Genomic DNA, 21,018 nt, shown 5'->3' on the forward strand with positions numbered 1-21,018 from the left:
GGTACTATACACACCAGAAAAAGTCTACAACATTGTTTTAGTCTGGGGGATCCTGCGCAACATCGCACAGAAAAACAGGGTGCCATAAATGTGGTATTGGAGCCAAATGACCCGATGCCAGAGAGCAGTGTCCAGCACAGCCCCAACTGGGGGCGATATGAAGGGAACAGGATATTATTCCTTGCTTGTAAAAGGTGTAGTGTTATGTTTGGTAATGACATTCAATACTCTGCTGTCAGGAGACAGTGTCCTGGTGGTGGTCCAGCACGGGGGGACATGCACTCTCCCTCACAGCTTACAGTTGCCTGACTCTGACTAATGAAAAAAATACACGTGTAAAATTGAAAAAAAAAACTGGACAAACTCTGCTACTGTATGTATATTTAAATATAGATACACCTACATGTAGACCTAAGAGATTGCAGTATAAGCCCATTTATTACTATTAGGACTAAAGCATACATATGTCAAGGACGTATAAATTAAATTAACTTCAGCTGGAGTCCGATTTAATACAGCAACATTGTTGACTGCATCAGTGATCTCTTTCTATTCCGCATTCTTCCTACAGCCTAACACCAGTTTTTAGACTGCCAAATAGGACACATGTTACTGCAAATTAAACTGAGATGGGTTTCAATCTCCATCTCTGAAAGTGCCGCTTCTTAGCCAGATTATGTCTCGCCATGTTGTAAATTGTAGGGGCAAGGCCTCAAAACCGAGAATATATTGGGGCGTGATATTTCCATTACGATTTTTTCCAGCCACTGCATTTGTCAATGTACGACCATTCTTACACTCTGATTGGTGTGATACGAATGTTTTGTGAATCCCACGTAAAGCCTGTCATAAGATGATTTCTGCGCTGGTTTCTACGTTAGGTTGATAAATGAGGGCCATTGTGTGACCATCCTCTTTCCTCCTCTGTAGACTGGACATCTTAAGTCGTGGCTGTTTGCCTTTCCAAATAAATTTAGATATGTATATATTTTCATTGATAGCATCCAGAATCCAGAAAGTCAAGATATGTTCAGCAGTCCTTTTTCCTGATTTTGCTACTCAAGTGAACAACCTAACCAGCCAGCTTCTCTTCTTCTGTTTGGACTTTTTGTCCAACACTTCTGTTGGACTTGTGGTCATCTACCGTGGTTTCCATAGCGGTTTGCCTCTGAGCCCACAGCTCATATTTCTTCTGCAGAGTCGGCTGAATTGAGGCATTAACCTCTTCTGCTCTTTTCAGTGCAGTCACTCTCCTTCTGTTGCTGCTCCAGCTGTTCAAGGTGGGAGGCCTTTGACTTCTTAACCTTATCCTCACACTGCTCTGCAGCAGGATTGCTGCTTTGCTGCTGCAGCTTCTTTTTGGCCTCATGATCCAGTTTGAGATTCAGGCTTCCTATCATCTCATTAGCAAGAATCAGCCCGTTAACAGTGCTGATTTTAAAATTCAAGCCTCTCTCAGCTAAGATTTGAGCTTGTGAATCTCCTTCTCGTAAGACCTAGTCTCATTGCTGCGGGCCCGTTCCAGCTGGTCTTTGAGCGCGTTATGGTTTGCTCAGCTTCTGCCGTAGAGTAGTAGTTCTTACTGTGAACCTCTTTCAGCTGGACCTTTAAAGTCCAGCCCTTTTGATCTGCAGTTGACATTTGAAATAAATGTGCGCCTGAAACTGGGAGTCTTTGAGAGTACAGTTTACACGCTATTTACCTACAGTACATGAAGGTCAACTACACCAAAACCAAGAAAATAAGAATCCTTGCAAATTGAGTCTATCAATTGTGAAAATTCACATTAAAAGAAAAAAATGGAGTTGCCAAGATGTAAGGATGATGTTGCAGTCCACTCACTTCTTAAATGACTTACGTGGGTGCCATGGATAGTACTAATGAAAGAATGACATTGTTTAGCTGCCTAGAGCACAATCATTACTTTCTAATCTTTCATATATCCTTTGCTTTGTGATCAGTCCCTGATTCTGCATTGCCTGCCACAATCTATCTTTAAATCCTTAGGCTGCTTTGTTTTGTTGTAAAGTGCTTTTTTAAGGTGCCATTTTGGACGATGATGTTTCATACATCATCATGGCAGTGGTCAAACAACTCTAAGGACAGCTCACCTCTATTTTGCGAAGAAAATTCTCCACCTCTTACAAGCAAGACGAAGACAAGCCAAGGAGACAAGCTGAAAGGATTTTTGCCACAAGGATCACACTTTTTCAGTTCAATCATTGTGTTACAGATTAAGCAGCCATGTAATATTACAGTTACTGGAAGAAATCAAAGATACCATTGAATCGCTCAGCATTTACATTCCATTCCAGCAGTTGTTAAACTCCTCAATACACTAAGTAAAAACATAGAATATTGGCATTGGGATCATTTCAAACAGTCATAGCATCAGCAGTGGGAACATTGCAGTCTGCACTTAGCTGTATCATAGCACAAGTACTTAACGCTTTTCTACAGTGCGCATGCACCACTAATGCCAAAATAACACGCATCAAGAAGGATTTTTTTTGACATCTCCCATTTAATAGCTCTTTTAAACATGCGCAATTTACGGTATAATGAGCGTAGAAAGGCGCTAATTACCCGACGAACTGGAGGTTTGATAAATACGACGTAAGCTGATGTATCACAGCGTGCACTTTCTGCAGGTTGGCCATGGCGCTGATAACAAATGTACGTACATCTGGCCCTCAGTCCTCAACACAGCGGATGCAGGTTTGATTCTGACCTGCAGCCCTTTACTGCATGTCATCCCCACTCTCCCCTCTTTCATGTCTAAGATGTCCTGTAACAAATAAAGAAAAAAAAAGAAAAGAAAAAATTGTATTTGTAATTAGTCTCCCCTGATGGAATTACCTTTTATATGTTACAGACTGTTGCATTAACTGCATTCTTTGTGCTGTGGGGTGGAAAACTTCATGTCTAATTTGGCTGCTACTATATGACGATAGAAAGACTGGGCCAAATGACCTATTTTTATTTAATGATGAATGAAAGGAGAGAGAGAGGGGAATGACGTGCAGCAAAGGGTGCTGCAGGTCAGAGTCGAACCCGCGGCTGCTGCATTGAGGAGTAAACCTCTATATATGTGCGCCTGCTCTACCAATTGAGCTAACCCGGTCACCAAGTGACCTATTTAACATGCTTATGTTTTTCCCATTACTGACCTCTTGAACCTTAACTTTGACTATAACCTTAACAGTAACACATAAAATCTGACTTACTTGGCAGCATGCCTCATGGATTGGAGCTCATTTTAAACGTCATCCACCCATAGGAACTGCTTTGTTCTTAGAGTAAGTGATTGCTGCAGTTTTCTTAAACTCATAAAACTTCATATTTCTGGAATAAGAAAATTAACATTTTTTATCCAACTGCCTAAAATGTCAATGTTTCTGTTCTGATCACTGACATAATCATGATGTCTTTCTGAGTTCATCCAAGGCATTGTGCTGGAAATACATGCAAAATTGGATAGATCACAACAGCACTCCACAGTTACGTCTTCAGAGCCTCTTCCATACTCTTCTAGATTACGACATTAGTACCAACACAAGTCCATACACATTCATTTTCTGTGCAGTATATATACATACATTTTGCATCTGCATTGTGAAGCAAGCAATGGTATTGAGCAGTATTTCATTCCTAAATCACAGCATGGAAGACAGACAAATTCCCTGATTCTTGTCTCATATTCCCAAATAGTGGCTGAATGTGAAAAATCTTTATTAGATGGAAGATTATTGACACCAATATGAAACCCCTCGGGGAATTGGCTAGCTTGTTTCTCCCCTCCGGTCCGTTTCACTTGTCATGTTGTTGAAGCCGAGTTTTCATTAGCCGAACCATTATCCTTCTCCATCTGCAGCTTTTGTCTTTGGGAATTTGAGGCATCACATTTCCCTGTCACAGTTCGGGAGCGGTCCACTCATTAACCGTAATGATGGCTAGTGTTGTGCCCAGCCGACCAGAACCATAGCTGTGATTGGGCGATCTCAGCCTGATGAATGAGTGACAGACAATGATGCGGAGGCAATATGGAAGTGTTAGTTTCTCCCAGAATAGCTGTTGTAAGGAGTGAAGGTGGATGGCAAGGTGGATATTTCACTCAAGAAGGGATTTTTAGGGTAATAAAATAGTCCATATATCTGTCATGGTTTGAAAATCTGTTATATAGCTACTATATATGTTTGCAGTCCATGAATTTCAAACAGGGGTCTAAAATGAAGTGTAAGTAGATAACATTTTCTCTCTTTAACATCCAAAGCTTATGGCAAAATGTCCAAGGTCTCCTTAAAGTTTAACAAGGTTGTAGGTTGTGTGCAATGCTTTATCTCAACAGATATGGCTAGTCAGTCTAAAGCAAAATAGTCTCTGAGTCCTCATTTGATGCGTGTGTAATGACTTTGTACAAGCTGCAGTCTGTCAGTCTTATTTCATTACAGAGCTGCTAAATCAGGCACTGGGATAATTTAGTAAGATGCACAAGCCATAGTAGGAAGGAGCTTAAATTGTTTCTGTTCACCTTTTTCCTCTGTCATGTCCACATCTTTTAAAGTTCCTCATTTGATCTCTGCTTTTTCTCTTTGCATTTTCCCTCCTCTCTGCCTCTTTGCATTGCACAGATCTACCTGCGTTTTCTTGACTATGAGATGGCCAATTCCAACGAATGCAAGCGCAACTTTGTGGCAGTGTATGATGGTGGCAGGTGTGACATTTTTAACCCTTCATTTTGATAAAGCATACAAAGAATCAAGGTGGCCATAGTTACACATTAACTTTAGGCCCTTCATTTTGTGACAATGACTTTTTCTTGTGAAGAGTTAAATATTTAGTTATGTCAAGACAGGAAATTAATGGATTTGACAATATACTGTCCCTTTGCCCTATAGTCAGCCAATGGCAGGTTAGCCTTGCGTGACTTAATGGTTAACACACACTGAGAACTTAAACCCAAGGTTGATAAACAGATTAAGCAAATGTAATTTCTTTATTACAACAGCCAAACAGCTAATGTATAGGCAACTTCACTTGTAAAACAGTTTTATCTTTAGATCATAAGATATTAAAGTAATGTTAAAAACAACAATAATTAATATCTTGAGATTAGGATGTCATTGCATGATTAATTACAATATGCTTAAAATGAGCTTCCCAACAATCTAATTTGTTATCTTTAGATATGAACCTGAATATCAAGTTGTGTCTTAAGATAATGTGAGCAACCATGGGTGCTCTGGGCTTCAGTTAAATAATGTGGATTATTGGGATTCACATTGAGATTCAGAGCGAACGTCGATGTTACTTGATGATAAACAGTTATCTCATCCTGTCTTGTCTCAGTTCTGTTGAAGACTTGAAGAACAAGTTCTGCTCCACGGTGGCCAACGACGTCATGCTGGTTTCCACGCTGGGCGTCATTCGCATGTGGGCAGACGAAGCCAGCCGCAAAAGCCGCTTCCGCATCCTTTTCACGACCTACCACGAGCGTAAGATATCTACACTCGCACGCATGTTCTGTTTATCATAAAGGTGTTCACTGCAGCATGACCCACCTACTGAGGGACACTGATTAGCTTTATTAATCAGACTGCTACTCCGTGACAGCGACATTGACGCCTAAAATTAAACAGGTTTGCTCTTTAGTAGTAGCCATTAAGGGAAGATGGAGACACAGTGACCACTTTTATGGCAACTTATAGTGGATGACATTAACAGATAACATGCTGTCAGAGGTTTCCATTTAGTTTAATGACCATTAAACAGTGGAAAGCCAGAAACTAAGGAATGTGATTTCCATTACAGGGAATATTGCCTGTGGGTTATTGTGAATATGACAGTATTGGTGGATTTTAGCTCATTGCAACAGCACTACCAGCACTGTTGTTAATAGAAAAATGGAATGAGAGAGAGATTGAGACAAAGGAATATCTAGGTGAGCTATGGTGTGTTCACATCTATCTATTTTCTTTTAACCAAACACCTTGGAGAGATTCATATTCACACACACACACACACACACACACACACACACACACACTGGCTCCTCATTGATGGGAGCTTGTAGTTTGACAGGGGTTGCAGAGGGTATTCTTTGCACCAGTGAGGTGAATGAAGAGGGTCTGAGGCTTGTGAGTGTACAGTATGTAGATGAGATTGGGTCCCTTTTAATATCACACACACACACACACACACACACACACACACACACACACACACACACACACACACATACACACACAAACACAAACTGAGAGAGTTTAAGAGAAATCTCTTAAAGCAAACTGGATAAGCTAAAAATGAAAATGAAAACAATAAAAGGCTTCACAAAATTCTTTTATTTTATTGTGATTCAAACACAAACAATATATCAAAGGCCCCATAGTATGTTCATATTCAGGTTCATACTTGTACATTGTGTTTGTACTATAACATGTTTACATACTTTAATGTTCAAAAGACACATTATTTTTCTCATGCTGTCTGTCTGTATTCATCCACTACCCTCTATCTAAAATGCTCAGCCTGTCTCTTAAAGCCCCCCCTTCCGATAAAACCAAGTCTGCTCTGATTGGTCAGCATTTCTGGGTCTTCTGCATCTGCATTGTTGTAGTCTCTACATCATCAATGCAGCTGGGAAACAACTGGGACGGCCTTGTAGTGGCTTTTTCTACAAATGTATAGAATAAGTCCGGCTTGTAGGCCCAGTTTCTGAATAGTGGCTATGTGTTGTTGACTAATTTGATACTTTTACAGTGTCGATATAGCACCTAAACCTGCTTTATAATCAAAAAAGACGAAAATCTCTTTTTTTACAAATTAGCGTCATCAAGTTTTTTAAACATCATTTGCAGTTCCACTGAAATTTCAGAGGTGCTTTGTGCTTTATTTTTATAAAGGCAAAAGGAAACACCATGCCAGATGCTTTCTTCCAGATTACTCTATTATTGCTACTGTTTTATATTGGGATTATGGCTATTGAGAAAAACAAAAATGCTTGCTTAAAAGTAAGTGGTTATTTATAAGGGGGTTGAACAAATGTTTCCTTTGTGCTGCATGGTTGATTGGATTTATTAAATGTCACAAACTAGAACCACTTAAACACTTAAAGAATCATCCGATCCTGAGTGACAATCAGTTGCCAATCCTAACATATCTACAAGTTGTTTGTTGGTTGCATGTGTATAATTTAGTGATCGTCTGCAGAACAAGGGACAGGCAACATTAGGAGCGGAGTTGTTTGTGTTGTGAAGTCAGTGTCCCCTTTTCTAAGGCCTTTTCACCAAGCAGAGCCAGGATGTGCTGTTGCCGAGGCAACGCTTCTGCCTAAGTCACTCAGGCGATTCCCAGCCAGACCTCAGCCTTTAGAGCAGCATCCACTATGGCTCAGCAGCACTGCACCAACCCTGTCAACAGTGAATTAAGAGGTGTACCAGAGAACTGGGAACCACAAGCAGTAGAGCAAGTAATACAGCCTGGTGTTGCTGCTAGTGCACATCAACTTGTTTTAAGCATTTTTTTTTTATGTAAAACGCACAATAGCACATTTGTAAAAGTGCTTTAAGGCAGCTGATTTCAATATGCCTTGTCATTTCCTACCAGGTTAAAACTTGTGTAAAAGATGTAATGACATGTAAAGATCATGTACATGGTTTTGACAGATTTTTACTCATATGCACAAAAGACTGAATAGATATGGTAACAACTTCTGTCTTGTAGGCTTGGTGAGCCTAAGAAAAATGTCCACTCTAGTGGACGAAAAAGATTTATTCTATTGTATTGTGTTCTATTCTATTTTAAGTTCATGTTTGAAAAAAGGCTCTCATTTTAAATGATTTGTTTAAAAATAAATAATTAGAGGACAATTACATCATAGCTCCCTGAGGACCTTAAAAGCGAGGAAAGTATTTTATTCACTCGAGTAAGTTAACAAGATGCCAACTGACGTCTATATGATTTAGCTTTTAAAAGAAAAATTCCACCCCAAACAGCTCTGTACTACCCAACAACCAATATCTGTTCAGTGTACCAGTTTATTAACTTGTCCTAGAACACATTTGGGAAAACAGACAGAAAAATAGACACCATTATGTGACAATACAACGAGTATGTAATGCAGACCAAGCCTTGATTAGTGTTTAAAGTTTCTCGGTGACCAGCACAGTGGCTTGTCCAGAAGCTGAACAGAAAGATGGTGCTGTTAATAACCTCAATAATACATTATAAAAATAATGAATTAGAAAAGATGGGGAGCAGGCGAGGACAGTTGACAGACGGGACAATGTCAGGTGAGGTACTCTGTGCATTGTGTACTATAGAAGTACAGTAAGAAGTTAATTAAGTATTCTCCTCAGGTAAAAGGAAGACAATGTATAACTACTTTTAAAAGGTGAGTGTGTGTACTCTGTTACAAGTACACTGTCAGAATTTGCCGTTTATTTGGCAGTTTTTACAATAAGCGCTCCCTCCCCACAGTTGCCTTTATATGTTTGTTCACAGCTGCTGGTTCCCAGTGGGCCCGGCAGCTTTGAGAGAACCACTCACAGCTGCTGACTCCCAGCAAGATGCTCCTATGGGGAGAGCAACGTTCCCAAACGCAAACATCCACTTTTATCGTCAGTGCTGTGTTCGCACCCGCTGGTACTACTGATCTTGCTCTGTTTCCAGGCTCTATCTCTCTCACACACACACACACACACACACACACACACACACACACACACACACACTCTCTTTCTCTCTCTCTCTCTCCCTCATGTACTACAGTGTACAATTTCAAATGAGAAGTATAAGAAAGTAAAGCTTATCTTCACCCAAGAAGTAATTATGTCTTAGGTGATAAATGTGCTTGTGTGACATCTCGGCTGTCAGCATTGTTACGCATCATCAACAGAGACCCGTCTCTGGGGTTGCAAATGTGAATTTACTCTGGCTTCACTACACACATCACTTCTTGTTTCTGGCAACGCTTCCTTGCTGAATTCATGAAACCGCTTGAGAACAACACAGTATGCTAATGTCTGTTAATATATGGATCTTTACTAGGTTGTGGATCAGATTATATCATCTCTATGCACACTCATTATTGTAGTTACCCTGGAATTAAACAAAGTAGGTGTGAGTATGGGGATATATTGTGGCATTGTACAACAACAAACAGTAAGATAAGAAGCAGTGATGGATGGATGGATGGATGGATGGATGGATGGATGGATTTTGGGATATCCAGGGTTTGGAGAAATTCCATGCACTGGGATTTACCAAAAGTTTAAAATGTAATCCATTTAATCAACTGAACCCACTGTTTTCTTCCCAGTGTATTTACACTAAATACAATATCATCTATTGCAGTGCTGACACATTCATTTAGTCAAGGCAATGTATTACATTTAAAAAACAAGTGTAGACCAAAGTACCTGTTTTGAAAAATTTACAAAAATGTTACAATTAAATAATTAAGATTAAAATATGTAGGTAGATAACATAAACAGACCAAATTTAGAAAAAAAATTATAGTTTTATAAATATTTAAGAATCCTTTTCAAAATCAACACACACACAAAAAGCAGTGATATAGAGTGGGAGATTATTTTCCTTGTTCCAAGTTGATGATATTTTCCAACGCACCTGTACAGAAGAAAGAGTGATTGTTTTTTTCATTTAAAAATAAGGTGGTTCTAACATATAGATGGTTCTAGGAACTAGGAGAGAGAGAGAGGGGAACGTTCAGAAGTGATCTCATAATACTTTTACCCTTTACACACTTTTCCACAAGACCATGTACATGATAGATAGCATGTTTACCAATGAATAGTACTTTTTCTTTAACACAATTCTGCAATAGTGAAACGTAACTAGGTACATTTACTCAAGTATTGCACTTAAGTTCAAAATATTTACTTTGATTATTACTGTTTTGTGCTAACTCATAGTTTTACCCCACTACATTTCAAAATGAATGTCCTTTTTACTTCACTACATTTATCTGGCAGGTGACTGTAAACTTCTACTTAGCTTGCTGTGGCACTCTTCCTCGCTGTGATTGACAGTAGAAAGCAATGAATTGGCCAATGAGCTGGCATACGCATTAGTATGATTGGTTGTTGAGAGCAAGGGCACCTTGGGTTTAAATTATGTAGTTCCATCGTTACGATGGAGCCCTTAACATTACCACAGTGATTTTACGATCATGTCTTGTTGATGGGTGGCTCTACCTCTTGTGATGTGAAGGCGGTGCTGTATCTTGAACTGCACTGGTCTGAGGACATGTTTATGTTCATGGCCTGGTTTAAATTTGTGTGGACATGGCCTGTGCATCGAGGAGAAATAAACAACATCCTGCATGAATAGAAATCATTTGTTTGGGGGTTTATTATGTGTGCAGATGATTGTGAAATAGCATGGCTACCTTTCTGGTCACCACACACACATACAAGCACACATACAGTACACACACATACTAAGAAAACCATTCATATCACAGTTTTTTTTTGCAAATATTTAAAGAGGGGGGTGAGGATGAAAATTCATGAAGAACAGATGGGTTTGGGGGGGACAGGTATGATTTGAGTAATGCCCATCCAAATTTATTTCCATAAAGTCTGGTAGACTGGAATATCTCTTCAGCTGTACTTCAAATACTAATTTGTGCTGCAACATATCTAAAGTGTCCTACACAATCACACAATTCACTAAAAGGTAGTTTAACTGTTTCTATGGCAACTGATTAGGTTACAAGTGACTAAGTACAGGATAATGTTTCAGTTAAGCAAAGATAGTGCCACGGTGTATTTCTGTTTTAACTGTTGTGTTTATTTGCTCTGTGCTTTACAGCTCCATGTGATGCAGATGCCTTCTTTTGTCACAGTAACATGTGCATAAACAACACGCTGGTGTGTAATGGCATGCAGAACTGTGTCTACCCCTGGGATGAGAACCAATGTAAAGGTATGGTGTTACTTTTTAGCATCAGGAAGAAAGACACTAGACTGCGTTTGAGTGTTTCAGCACCATGGAAAGCGACAGCAAAACAGTGGGTTTAAACAGTACTGTACTTGTCACTAGAGCTAGTGCTCATAGAGGTATGTAGTGCTATGACACAGAGGTATTTTCAGTATTTTCTGTGTCGCTACAGGGTCTGCTATTAACATTACTAGATACATTATTAGTATTGCCTCCATGATGGCACTGGTACTGTCCTTAACAAGGGGCACTAAACACATATTGTAGCCCGGTGAAATCAGGTAGCAGGCATTAATCATGATTACGTTTACATTTAGTTTTTCCTAGTTGCTTTTATTGGTTTTCTTTGTTTGTGTCATTTTAAACTATGTATAGTGATGGGATCATACATTACCACACCATTATCTGCCAAAGTTAGAACAGTTTGGGTATTTAATTTAAAGAGTTCTGTATTTCTGTTTTCTGTGCTCTTCTCACTGGTTTGAAAGTGGGTGGGGCTTAGCTGAAAAAATGAGATGTCACTTACGTTGGTCTGTGCACCAGTAAAGATTTAGCTACTGTTTTGGATTTGAGTTTTTGAGTGTTGCATGGTAACTTTTTTTATTCTACAATGTTGAAGAAAAAAACTTGAATCAAGCCAAGCAACATTTTCAAGGGCTTTAATAATATGTTAGTGTTTTGAAGTGGAAATTCCCAGATTGACAAAGCAAGTTAACTTAATCAGAATTACATTGTAGATGTTTTTTACTAAGTAATGTTAAAGCTATAGTGTGTAGTTTCTGCTGCCCCTGTGAGGAATTAAAAGTAATGACAACAGAACTGTCTGCGCTACTACTAAATATAATACATTATGTGATGAAGATAGAAGATTTTATGTTGCGGGGTAAAATTTGAATTCACCCTCAGCTGATGCTTAACTTGGTCCAGGTCTTTGTTTTTATTCTTCGAAGGTGCCCTTATTTTATAACTCAAGGCAAGGCATTACCTGTCTATTTTCTGACTTTGTAATACTGTCAATTTCTTAATTTCCTCTAAAGTCTGAGCCCTCACTGCATTCTGAATTTTAAAGCCACTGGATCTATACATTGATCCCCAGTGTCTTGCTTGTGGCAGCTCCATTATTTATCTACACCCCTAACTGAGATTTTCTCATTACAGCATCTCCATATGGTGTATGATGCTATTCCAATAATTAGCTATAATGTATTACTCTGGGGATGTGTTTTTTCTGCATTATATTGCCAATTAATAAGTCTTCTGTTCCTCAACTTTTCATGACCCATGACTTTATTCCAAGTAGCCCTACATATGATGAGATCTATACTGGAGCTTCACTTAGCACTTTAGCATTGAAATTCTCACATCAAAAATTCAATGTGCTTTGATGTTCATTACACTGTTGCAGTTAAGATGTGTTCTAATTTGTTATTTCTTTAAACATACAAACACAAAACTATCTCCCTTTCTGTTGTGCTCTCTCTCTACCACTGTACAGAGAAGAGGAAAGCCAACATCTTGGACAACCTGAACAACACAAACGGGACCATAATTGGTGTTACTTGTTGCATCGTCCTCATCCTCCTCATCGTCTCTGTCATCGTCCAGATCAAGCAGCCTCGTAAAAAGTACATCCTGCGGCGTGAGGACTTTGACCCCACCATGTTCCAAGAGGTCTTTGAGCCGCCTCACTATGAGCTGTGTACTTTACGAAGCGCCGCTACAGCCGCAGCAACCTCAGCAGACTTAGTCGACCTAGCGGAAGACTTTGAGAACTACCACGCCCTTCGCCGTGCCTCCTCGCGCTGCGTCCACGATCACCACTGTGGCTCCTCGTCCAACCCCGGCTCCGCCCACATATCCCAGCTGTCACTTAGTGGAAGAGGAAGCCGTGGGAACTTGAGCGCTCGAGACACAGCAGCCGCCACTCTGCTCACAGACCTTCCACAGCCGCCCATGGCACTGCGGCCCTTGCTTCCGTCCACTGGAAACCGCAGGAGCATCTTGGTCATGAAGCACAGCTACTCGCAAGAGACAGCGGACAATGGATGCGACCTGGATGACGACCTGGAAGAAGTTCCCACCACCAGCCACCGGCTTTCACGCCACGAAAAGGCAGTACAGCGGTCAGTATCCCTAGATTTCTGATGAGGAAAGAACAGCTGTAGAGTTAACAATGGTGATGTTTGAAATGTGTGTGGGATACTAAGGCCTACATTTATTTTGGTTTTCCTCTTATTTTAGCTTTCTTCTTTCTCTCATTATTTTTTTGAGAGTATGATAAGCTTCTTTTTTGCATTGATCTTTGTTCTTTCTCCCCTTTCTATCATTAAAAACTTTTTTCACAAAGGGCTACATTTTCCCCCTCTGCATGCTCACCCTTGAACATGTCAAGCGCCCACTGCTAGTTTTCATCCAAATGGTGATTTATAGCTTACATCTATACGCTCTACTGTACGTTATTGTTTGTCAGAGCTCTTTAAAGAAATGCAGACCTCTTTTTAGAAGATATTAATTCTGTAACCAGTCCAGTTTAGACTGTTACCCAAAGGGCTTGAATCAGTGCCTCATAGAGACGACCATAACTTCATTGACATGGATGCAAATTATTATAAAATATGCATTTCTATTCCTGTTTATAACAGGGATACTGAAAATATGACTTTATTTCTATGTAACTCAACATTTTGGCATGAACAAGATTTTCTATTTAAAAAAAAAAAGTATTTTACTGTGTACTTGCACCTTGACTGCTTGAAAAGTAAATGTATATGTTTACAAAAACACTAATGTGATATTAATATTAGTACATTTTTGGAGATAGGACTTTCCTGCATGCACTTTCTATGTGCTCCTTCCAGAGTTTTCTTGACTGTCAATTCATTGTCTGCATGCAAAGATCCCAGAGACATGCAAAGCACTAATGAAGTTTATTGCTGTTATGTAGCGCAGTATGCATTCTGACCTCTATGCAAAAAAAAGTTTGATATTAAATGAAAGAGCCATGACATTTCAGGTTCTGCCTCATTGGCTCTTTGAGCAAACATGAATCAGAGTACAACACAACTAGGGTCTAAGAGACAATCTCCAGGTAAGCACCCTTATCCAAAAATCCAAATCTTTATATGTTGTTGTGTAGTCATCATTTGCCCAGTCCGTATATACTTTAATGTTTTATTTTCTGTGATTTTTGCGCGGATTTATATTTTGTTTTTTTAATGTATTTTTATTTATTCATTTTCACCAAGATGGTTTTCTTGCTTGCAGCCATCTTGTCCTCGCAGTGAGTTTGTTTGAAGTCTTTGTGATGCTCAAGTTTACTGTATGTCCTCCCAAGGACATACATTGTATCACTCAGTGGATATTCATCAGCATGGACTTTTTTTCCATCATTTTAGTTGAAGCTGTTTTCAAATGTCTAACCTCTGCATTTTCCTCCCAGTAGGCCTATAGCAAATAATACGCATCAATCATGTAAAGACACTTGTTAAAGCACAAATTGGAAACCAGACACAAGCCCAACTTTTCATTAAATTACATCTGTGAATTTTTACACTCACTAAAGAAAGCACATTGAGATAAAAATCTTTTGTAATTTCCAAATATTTACTGATCACACTCACATACAGAAGTTGTCTGTGGTTTTGCATGATTTATGTCACGTGTACTATTTGATTTTGTGTTTGGTTAATTTTGAAGCATAGTGTTTATGTGTGTGTAACAGTTTGTGTGTATGCTCCAGGACTGTGCTATAATAAGGTTGCAATGAGCACAATATAAAATAAGTCAGATGAATACATTTGAGATGCAAATAATTGATGAGAGGAACTTGTTCATCAAAAAGTTGCATTTCAATGCAAAGTTACAGAAGTTTATGCTTTTAATGGAGCAGTCACATGAAGTGCTACCCATTGTTCTGTCTTTTAGTGTTAAAGATGTGCTGTCCTTCTGTGTGTGTGTGTGTGTGTGTGTGTGTGTGTGTGTGTGTGTGTGTGTGTGTGTGTGTGTGTGTGTGTGTGTGTGTGTGTGTGTGTGTGTGTGTGTGTGTGTGTGTGTGTGTGTGTGTGTGTGTGTGTGTGTGTGTGTTTATGTGTGTGTGTGTGTGTGTGTGTGTGTGTGTGTGTGTTTATGTGTGTGTGTGTGTTTGCTTATGGTCTACATTATGTTGCATTGTCTCCATCATGTAGACTTCTTGAGAATAGTGCGATCCTGGATCAGTACGAACGGGCTTCACTGACATATGAAAAAGCGGAGCGGAGATTTACACCAGCATGATGCTGATGATGATGAAGGGACACTTTGACGAAAGCCAGGATATTGGAAATATATTCAGATGAACACAAAGGACTAGATGAAATACTGCAAGTGTTTCAGCTCTGTACGCACTGTAGTCAATCCAGATTTTTTTTTGACTTCGCTGGAAAGAAATGGACCTCAAATGACCACGATTACTGATTATTCATTATTAAACTTTACATTTGGGGTGTTAGTCAGAAACATATCTCTCATTGTCATGGACCACTCACTGATAACTAAATGAATGTGATCAAACATCTTCATGTTCATTGTTAGGCATGTATCTTTCAAATGAGTAGCATACATATTATGATTTTATAGAAAATTAGAGATGCTTGCTGTTTGTCAAATCTAGATTTATTTTATTAGTGAAAATTGGAATTAATCACTAACCCTAATTGAATTTAAAGCTGTTGGAATAAACAGTTCAAGGGTGAGTTATGTGGCTTGTGCATGCTTCTTTTGTATCCATCAAAACATCAACATACTAACATTTAAATATGAAAAGCCCCCATCTACTAATACATAGGTCATAAGGACATAAAGAGTAGTCAAAACAAAACCATCTTCAAAATTAATTAATTGCATGTTGTTGCTTTGCTAAATCAGTAGGTAAAGAAAATGTTACGATTTTACACTTTAAAACTCCCTTTTAAATATGTTCACTGACTTTGACATGCATTTTTATTTTTTACAAAGAATACTTTTTTTGGGCAAACCTTTACTCCAAGTCTGTTTGTCTTAATATCTTTGTATTAAAACAGACTTTTATAAATTTAAAGGATGATAGTTTTTACAGTTACTCAAATTTACTGATGCTTTGTAAAATAAACAACAATAAAGCTTTGCCTTTTTTCTTTGTTTTATTGGCTTTTGGTCAGCAGTTCCTCTGTCCCTTTAGAGTCTTCTCAGACTGTCAGCCCATGCTATCAATGTCTCACAATCATGTGTTTAGATGCTGGTTTATTTGTTGATTTGCTTTTAGAGGAAAACCCAAGTCAAACAGATTTTTTTCATCAAGGAGGACAATAAAAATTAGCCTAAGATTTTGGAAATTTGTTGTTTCTCCAGATGAGATTAATCCCATATACAGTATACTGGAGAAGGGACCGATCAGCCTCACGCTCTAATATCACTCACTGTTGGCGGGCTGCTATTGTAGGATAAACAAGCTGCAATATATGGAAAGTGAGAAGAGATCAGCTTTGAGCACAATGACATGAACAACACACCCACGCTCTGCCATTGCCCGTTTCTTCTTGCTGTGTCAGTTTTTATGGTATTTACCATCAATGTGTACATTCTTTTCTGTATTCAATGTCATGTATGTATTATTTACATCCATGCTCTCCCCTCTCCTTTTCCACCAAATACACACAATCCTTCACAGACCCATATTTTTGCACATACAAAATAAAATGTTTCTTTTCTAGACACACACTTTGCTAATGTCTGGGTCTTGTCTCTCTGTTTCACAATGGTGCCAACACTTCTGTTATAGATGTTTAAAAAGCGCACATAAATACTTCCTCTCTCTTCTTTACTCTTTATTACACACTCCCTTATACACAAACACACACAACACCACAAAGTCATCTGCCAGTATAGATAGAGGCTGACAGCTCAATAATTAGGTAAGTCTGAACCAATTTGATCACAAGCAGCCCAGGCAGCAGATGAGAAAAGTGTGGGACCCAGAACAGACTTAAAGTAATAGTGTTTTCATTTCTCTGCAGATACGTCAGACAGATGCATCATTCCTCTGCATCTTGCCAAGTTTGACAGGATTCGAAGGTTTCTCTCCCTTGCCTCTTGAGTGAACTGTTGCCCTGTGCAACTTTATCAATGTAGAGTGTTGTAATGAGAAAAAAAAAAAACGTTTGTGGTGTTCGCAAGTTTTTCTTCTTGCATTTGCCCTATACCTGTGCTCCACAAGTGGCTGTGATTGACGAGCCGTGGAACACTTAAGTATTTCAGATATGGGACGGAAACTTTGGTTTTTGAAAAATAGAGTACCTTTAATGTAAAGTTGTTCATGAAGAAGAAAAAAATAAAAAATCAGGTTTTTCAAATCATTTTCATGTAACCATCCAAATACGAAATTGCATATTTTAGCTACTGATTTCACATCATATATATCTTTTTTTAAGTCATTTATTTAACGTAGAGTATCAGGTTGTTTTTATATCTAAACAAGTACAGAGAGCTGTTGACAAGAAGGTAAAAGTGAATGTTTGAAATAAAGTGATGTTAAACTTTATAAACGGGTGCATTTACTTGATTCTACTGATCCATCGAGTAAATTTTATTCATTCCCACTTTTACTGATGTCCGAGCATTATTCATTTACTTTCTCTTTGTCAAACCTTATTTCATTGCAGTTTTGTTTATTTTATTTTTTTAACCTGTGTGCATATTTACTTGATCAAATGCTGGACAGAATGTTTCCAATAAACTAACGTTTACTGTGATGATTTATTTTGTCAATTACATCTAATTTTTTTATTATTTTCTGTTCTTCTGTTCTGGGGCATTGCGGATATTCAGGTCATATTTCTGCTCAATGGTGTCACTTTCGGACATACTAGGCAGCTGTTTTCATTGTACTGTACCTGCCCAGCACCAACCAGCAGACAGACAAAGTTAGCAACTAGCTAGTGAACACAATGGAACATTAATAAAAAATGAAAAATAAAAATGTTTTTAAAAAAGCTAGATGTAGGATACATCCTTGCTAATTGGTCAACACACGTTTTAAACAATGTGCCTTGAGTTAAAAGCGGAACGAAAAGCTCGCGCACGTTTACTTTCGGAACTTAACAGTGTGACATTTAGCGGAAGTAAACTACATACTCTTGTAGCTTTAGCTGCATTAGAGGTAATGTGTTATTGTGGCCGTATTGTAGATAATTATTTTCAGTCTCAATTAAGCAGCAATGCCTTCAGTGGAGTACGTGAGGCAGTTTGTCAACGAGCGACTAACTGCTGCTGCGGAAGAAATATTCAGAGTTTTTGAGAAAACCATCGTCGAGTACGAGGAGGAGCTCGATCGCCAGCGCAGACTGTTGGGTAACGTTATCGCTTGGAATCCCAAAATAAAGTTACACATCATAGGTGTGTAAAATCTTCATGGTCTTTTAAAAAAAAAAAAGCATAATGGATTAAATACATAACGTTTTGTAATTGTCTACCATCACAGTAAGTTAAATCCTATTTCTTTTGTTGTGTCCCTCCAGAGCTCCCACAGCAACATGCCTGTGAGGAGGAAGATGAGGAAGAGGAGGAGGAAGAGGTTCTTGCTGACCAGCAGCAGATGTGTAACGTTACTCAGGAGAAGAACTCCAGTCTGGACCCAGAGGAGCCACATCCTCCACAGATTAAAGAGGAACAGGAGGAACTCTGTGTCAGTCAGGAGGGAGAGCAGCTTGGACTGAAGCAGGAGACCGGTGCCTTCATGTGGACTCCTACTTATGAGGAAAGTGACCGCAGTGAAGACCAGACTCTGAACTTGAATAACAATGAAACTCAGTGTGTGGTGGAGGAAAAGTGTCTAAACTACATTCCAGTAAACAGGTCTGTAGTATCAGAACCTAACACTGACCACCTGCTCCTCTCTCATGAAACTGACAGCCAAGATCAAAAAATAGCCGAGCGTGGAGACTCCGGATCAATCAGAAATGCAGAGCGAGAAACAAACAAGAGACATCACAAAAGCAAAAGTCACATTAACGTTGTAAACAACCCTAACTTGTCAGAGATTCACCTTGATACTCACACAGGTAAAGAGATGTATAACGATAAAAGAATCCACACTGATGAGAAGCAACATTCTTGCCAAACATGTGGGAAAAGTTTCAGTCGGATATCATCATTGAAATATCATTTAATAACCCACACAGGTGAGAAGCCATATTCTTGCAAAACATGTGGGAAAACCTATGCTCAGATATCATCATTGAAGTATCATATAAGAACCCATACAGGTGAAAAGCCATATTCTTGCAAAACATGTGGAAAAGCTTTCAAATGTAATACTATTCTGAAAGTCCACGTTAGAACCCACACAGGTGAGAAGCCTTATACTTGTAATACATGTGGGAATAGATTCTGTGACCTGTCTGCATTGATAAGACACATGAGAATCCACACAGGTGAGAAGCCGTATACTTGTAAAACATGTGGGAAAGATTTTAGTCGTAGCGATGATTTGAAAGTCCACATGAGAATCCACACAGGTGAAAAGCCGTATACTTGTAAAACGTGTGGGAAAAATTTCAGACGTAGCAATGAAGTGATGGTCCATATGAGAAAAACCCACCCTGGTGAGAAAACACATATTTTTTTAAAGGCATAAAAGAATGCAAGCGAACAAGTCATTATCTATTTGAATTCACACAAATGAGGAACCACGTGCAGCACTAGGGGAAAAAAAGTTTTTCTCAAATCACGTTCTTGAAGAAACACCTGAGCATCAACATACACCGTAGAAACCACTGAGCTGAGACTCCTGTTAAGACGTGTTTAATAACTGAGTTAATATACCCGTTTGCAAGAGCTACATCTCTGTAACTCAATGTGAAATATTTCCCACAAAGGTGAGATGTCAATATGTTAGTGTAAGTTTCCTTTCATTTGACTTTATGACTTATTGTTTCTGTTAGCAACATTATTTCTTTGAAACAATTGTGATCTCCCAACTCAAGGAAAAGTGTTTCACAGTGAGTGCACAGTATGTTTTGTTTTTTTTCCCAAATGTCCATGTATTGTATGTGCTATGTATAGCTCCATAGTAAGTAATGGAAACATGTGTTGTGTTACGTTGAACTGAGGATATAATACAATACCATACCACTTATCAATTCTCCTGACCCTGAAAAGAAAGTAAAACCAGTCTGAAAGACAAAAAGGCAGCATGAAAATGTATATGGTTGCTGTGTAAAAAAAAAAAAAAAAAAAAAAAATCCATTCCTTGAATGTATGCAGGGCCAACCACAGCCTCTGTGCGTGTACTTGAGCTGTACACCTGTATGTGTTTGCACCTTGAACTCACTCAAGTGAGAGACCATGGACTTACAAACCGTGTGAGAGATTTCAGATCAGTAACTTTAAAAGACAAACAAGAACTCACACAGGTTAAAGTTGTATCACTGCAGCAGAGGTTTCAGGTGTAGTCAAGCGCTTACAGGCGAAAGTTGCATACTTAGAAAACATGGAAGAGGTTTTGGCTCAATGAAAAGATGTATGACTGCACAGTTTATGTAAAATAAGTGTGGCCATGTATTTATATACATTACAGTATGGCCAGGATTTCTGGGAAACATCCCAGTCCTCTATGTCTTGGGAATCTTTGTTCCACTGTGTTTTGCACAGTCATGTCTGTTGAACTAATGGTGTGATGTGGATTGCAGGTTGTTGTCGTGTGCACATAAAAGCATTTGCCAAATGCCATTTTTCAAAAGACGAGCGTCTTGTTGTTTTTGTCAGTCGTCATAGTTTGCAATCAGTTCAAAAGACTTGAAAGGCTGACATAAATATAGTTTGATTGCAGAAAACGAGTCATTACTAAAACTAGAATACTTTTTGTAATGAAATATTTTTAACATGTAAGCTGTACTATAATTCTTCACCTTCTTTTCCCCCCCAAACATTTATATGATAACTATAGGAAGAATTGTAACTTTGCAGGTTAAAAAAACAAACTTAGAATGAGCATTGTTAAAGTATCCAGCCCTACACTTTATCAGCTTGGTAAATAAA

At 38.7% G+C, this 21,018-nt stretch overlaps 2 protein-coding genes across 4 annotated transcripts in view; both read left to right on the forward strand.

Moving 5' to 3' along the window:
* neto1l (neuropilin (NRP) and tolloid (TLL)-like 1, like) overlaps window positions 1-17,298 on the forward strand; it is a 69,980-nt gene extending 52,682 nt beyond the window's left edge. Inside the window, exons 7-12 of one of the 3 annotated variants that reach the window (XM_032503917.1) lie at window positions 4,632-4,714; window positions 5,350-5,495; window positions 10,840-10,953; window positions 12,464-13,091; window positions 13,982-14,056; window positions 15,153-17,298. In XM_032503917.1, coding sequence (XP_032359808.1) covers window positions 4,632-4,714; window positions 5,350-5,495; window positions 10,840-10,953; window positions 12,464-13,091; window positions 13,982-14,042 — 1,032 coding nt within the window. In that variant the 3' untranslated portion in view covers window positions 14,043-14,056; window positions 15,153-17,298. The remainder of the gene's footprint in view (window positions 1-4,631; window positions 4,715-5,349; window positions 5,496-10,839; window positions 10,954-12,463; window positions 13,092-13,981; window positions 14,057-15,152) is intronic. The other 2 variants (XM_032503918.1, XM_032503919.1) reach the window with 2 other exon arrangements.
* A 759-nt stretch (window positions 17,299-18,057) lies between these two features.
* On the forward strand, window positions 18,058-19,452 carry LOC116672221 (zinc finger protein 501; the record flags this gene model as incomplete). Its single annotated transcript, XM_032503920.1, is given in 2 exon segments — window positions 18,058-18,330; window positions 18,498-19,452. Coding segments are annotated over 2 exon segments (1,088 nt in total), but the record flags the coding sequence as incomplete, so codon positions are not given.
* Between the last annotated feature and the right edge of the window lie 1,566 nt (window positions 19,453-21,018).

Source organism: Etheostoma spectabile, chromosome 22, assembly GCF_008692095.1.
Source record: "Etheostoma spectabile isolate EspeVRDwgs_2016 chromosome 22, UIUC_Espe_1.0, whole genome shotgun sequence".
NCBI lineage: Eukaryota > Metazoa > Chordata > Actinopteri > Perciformes > Percidae > Etheostoma > Etheostoma spectabile.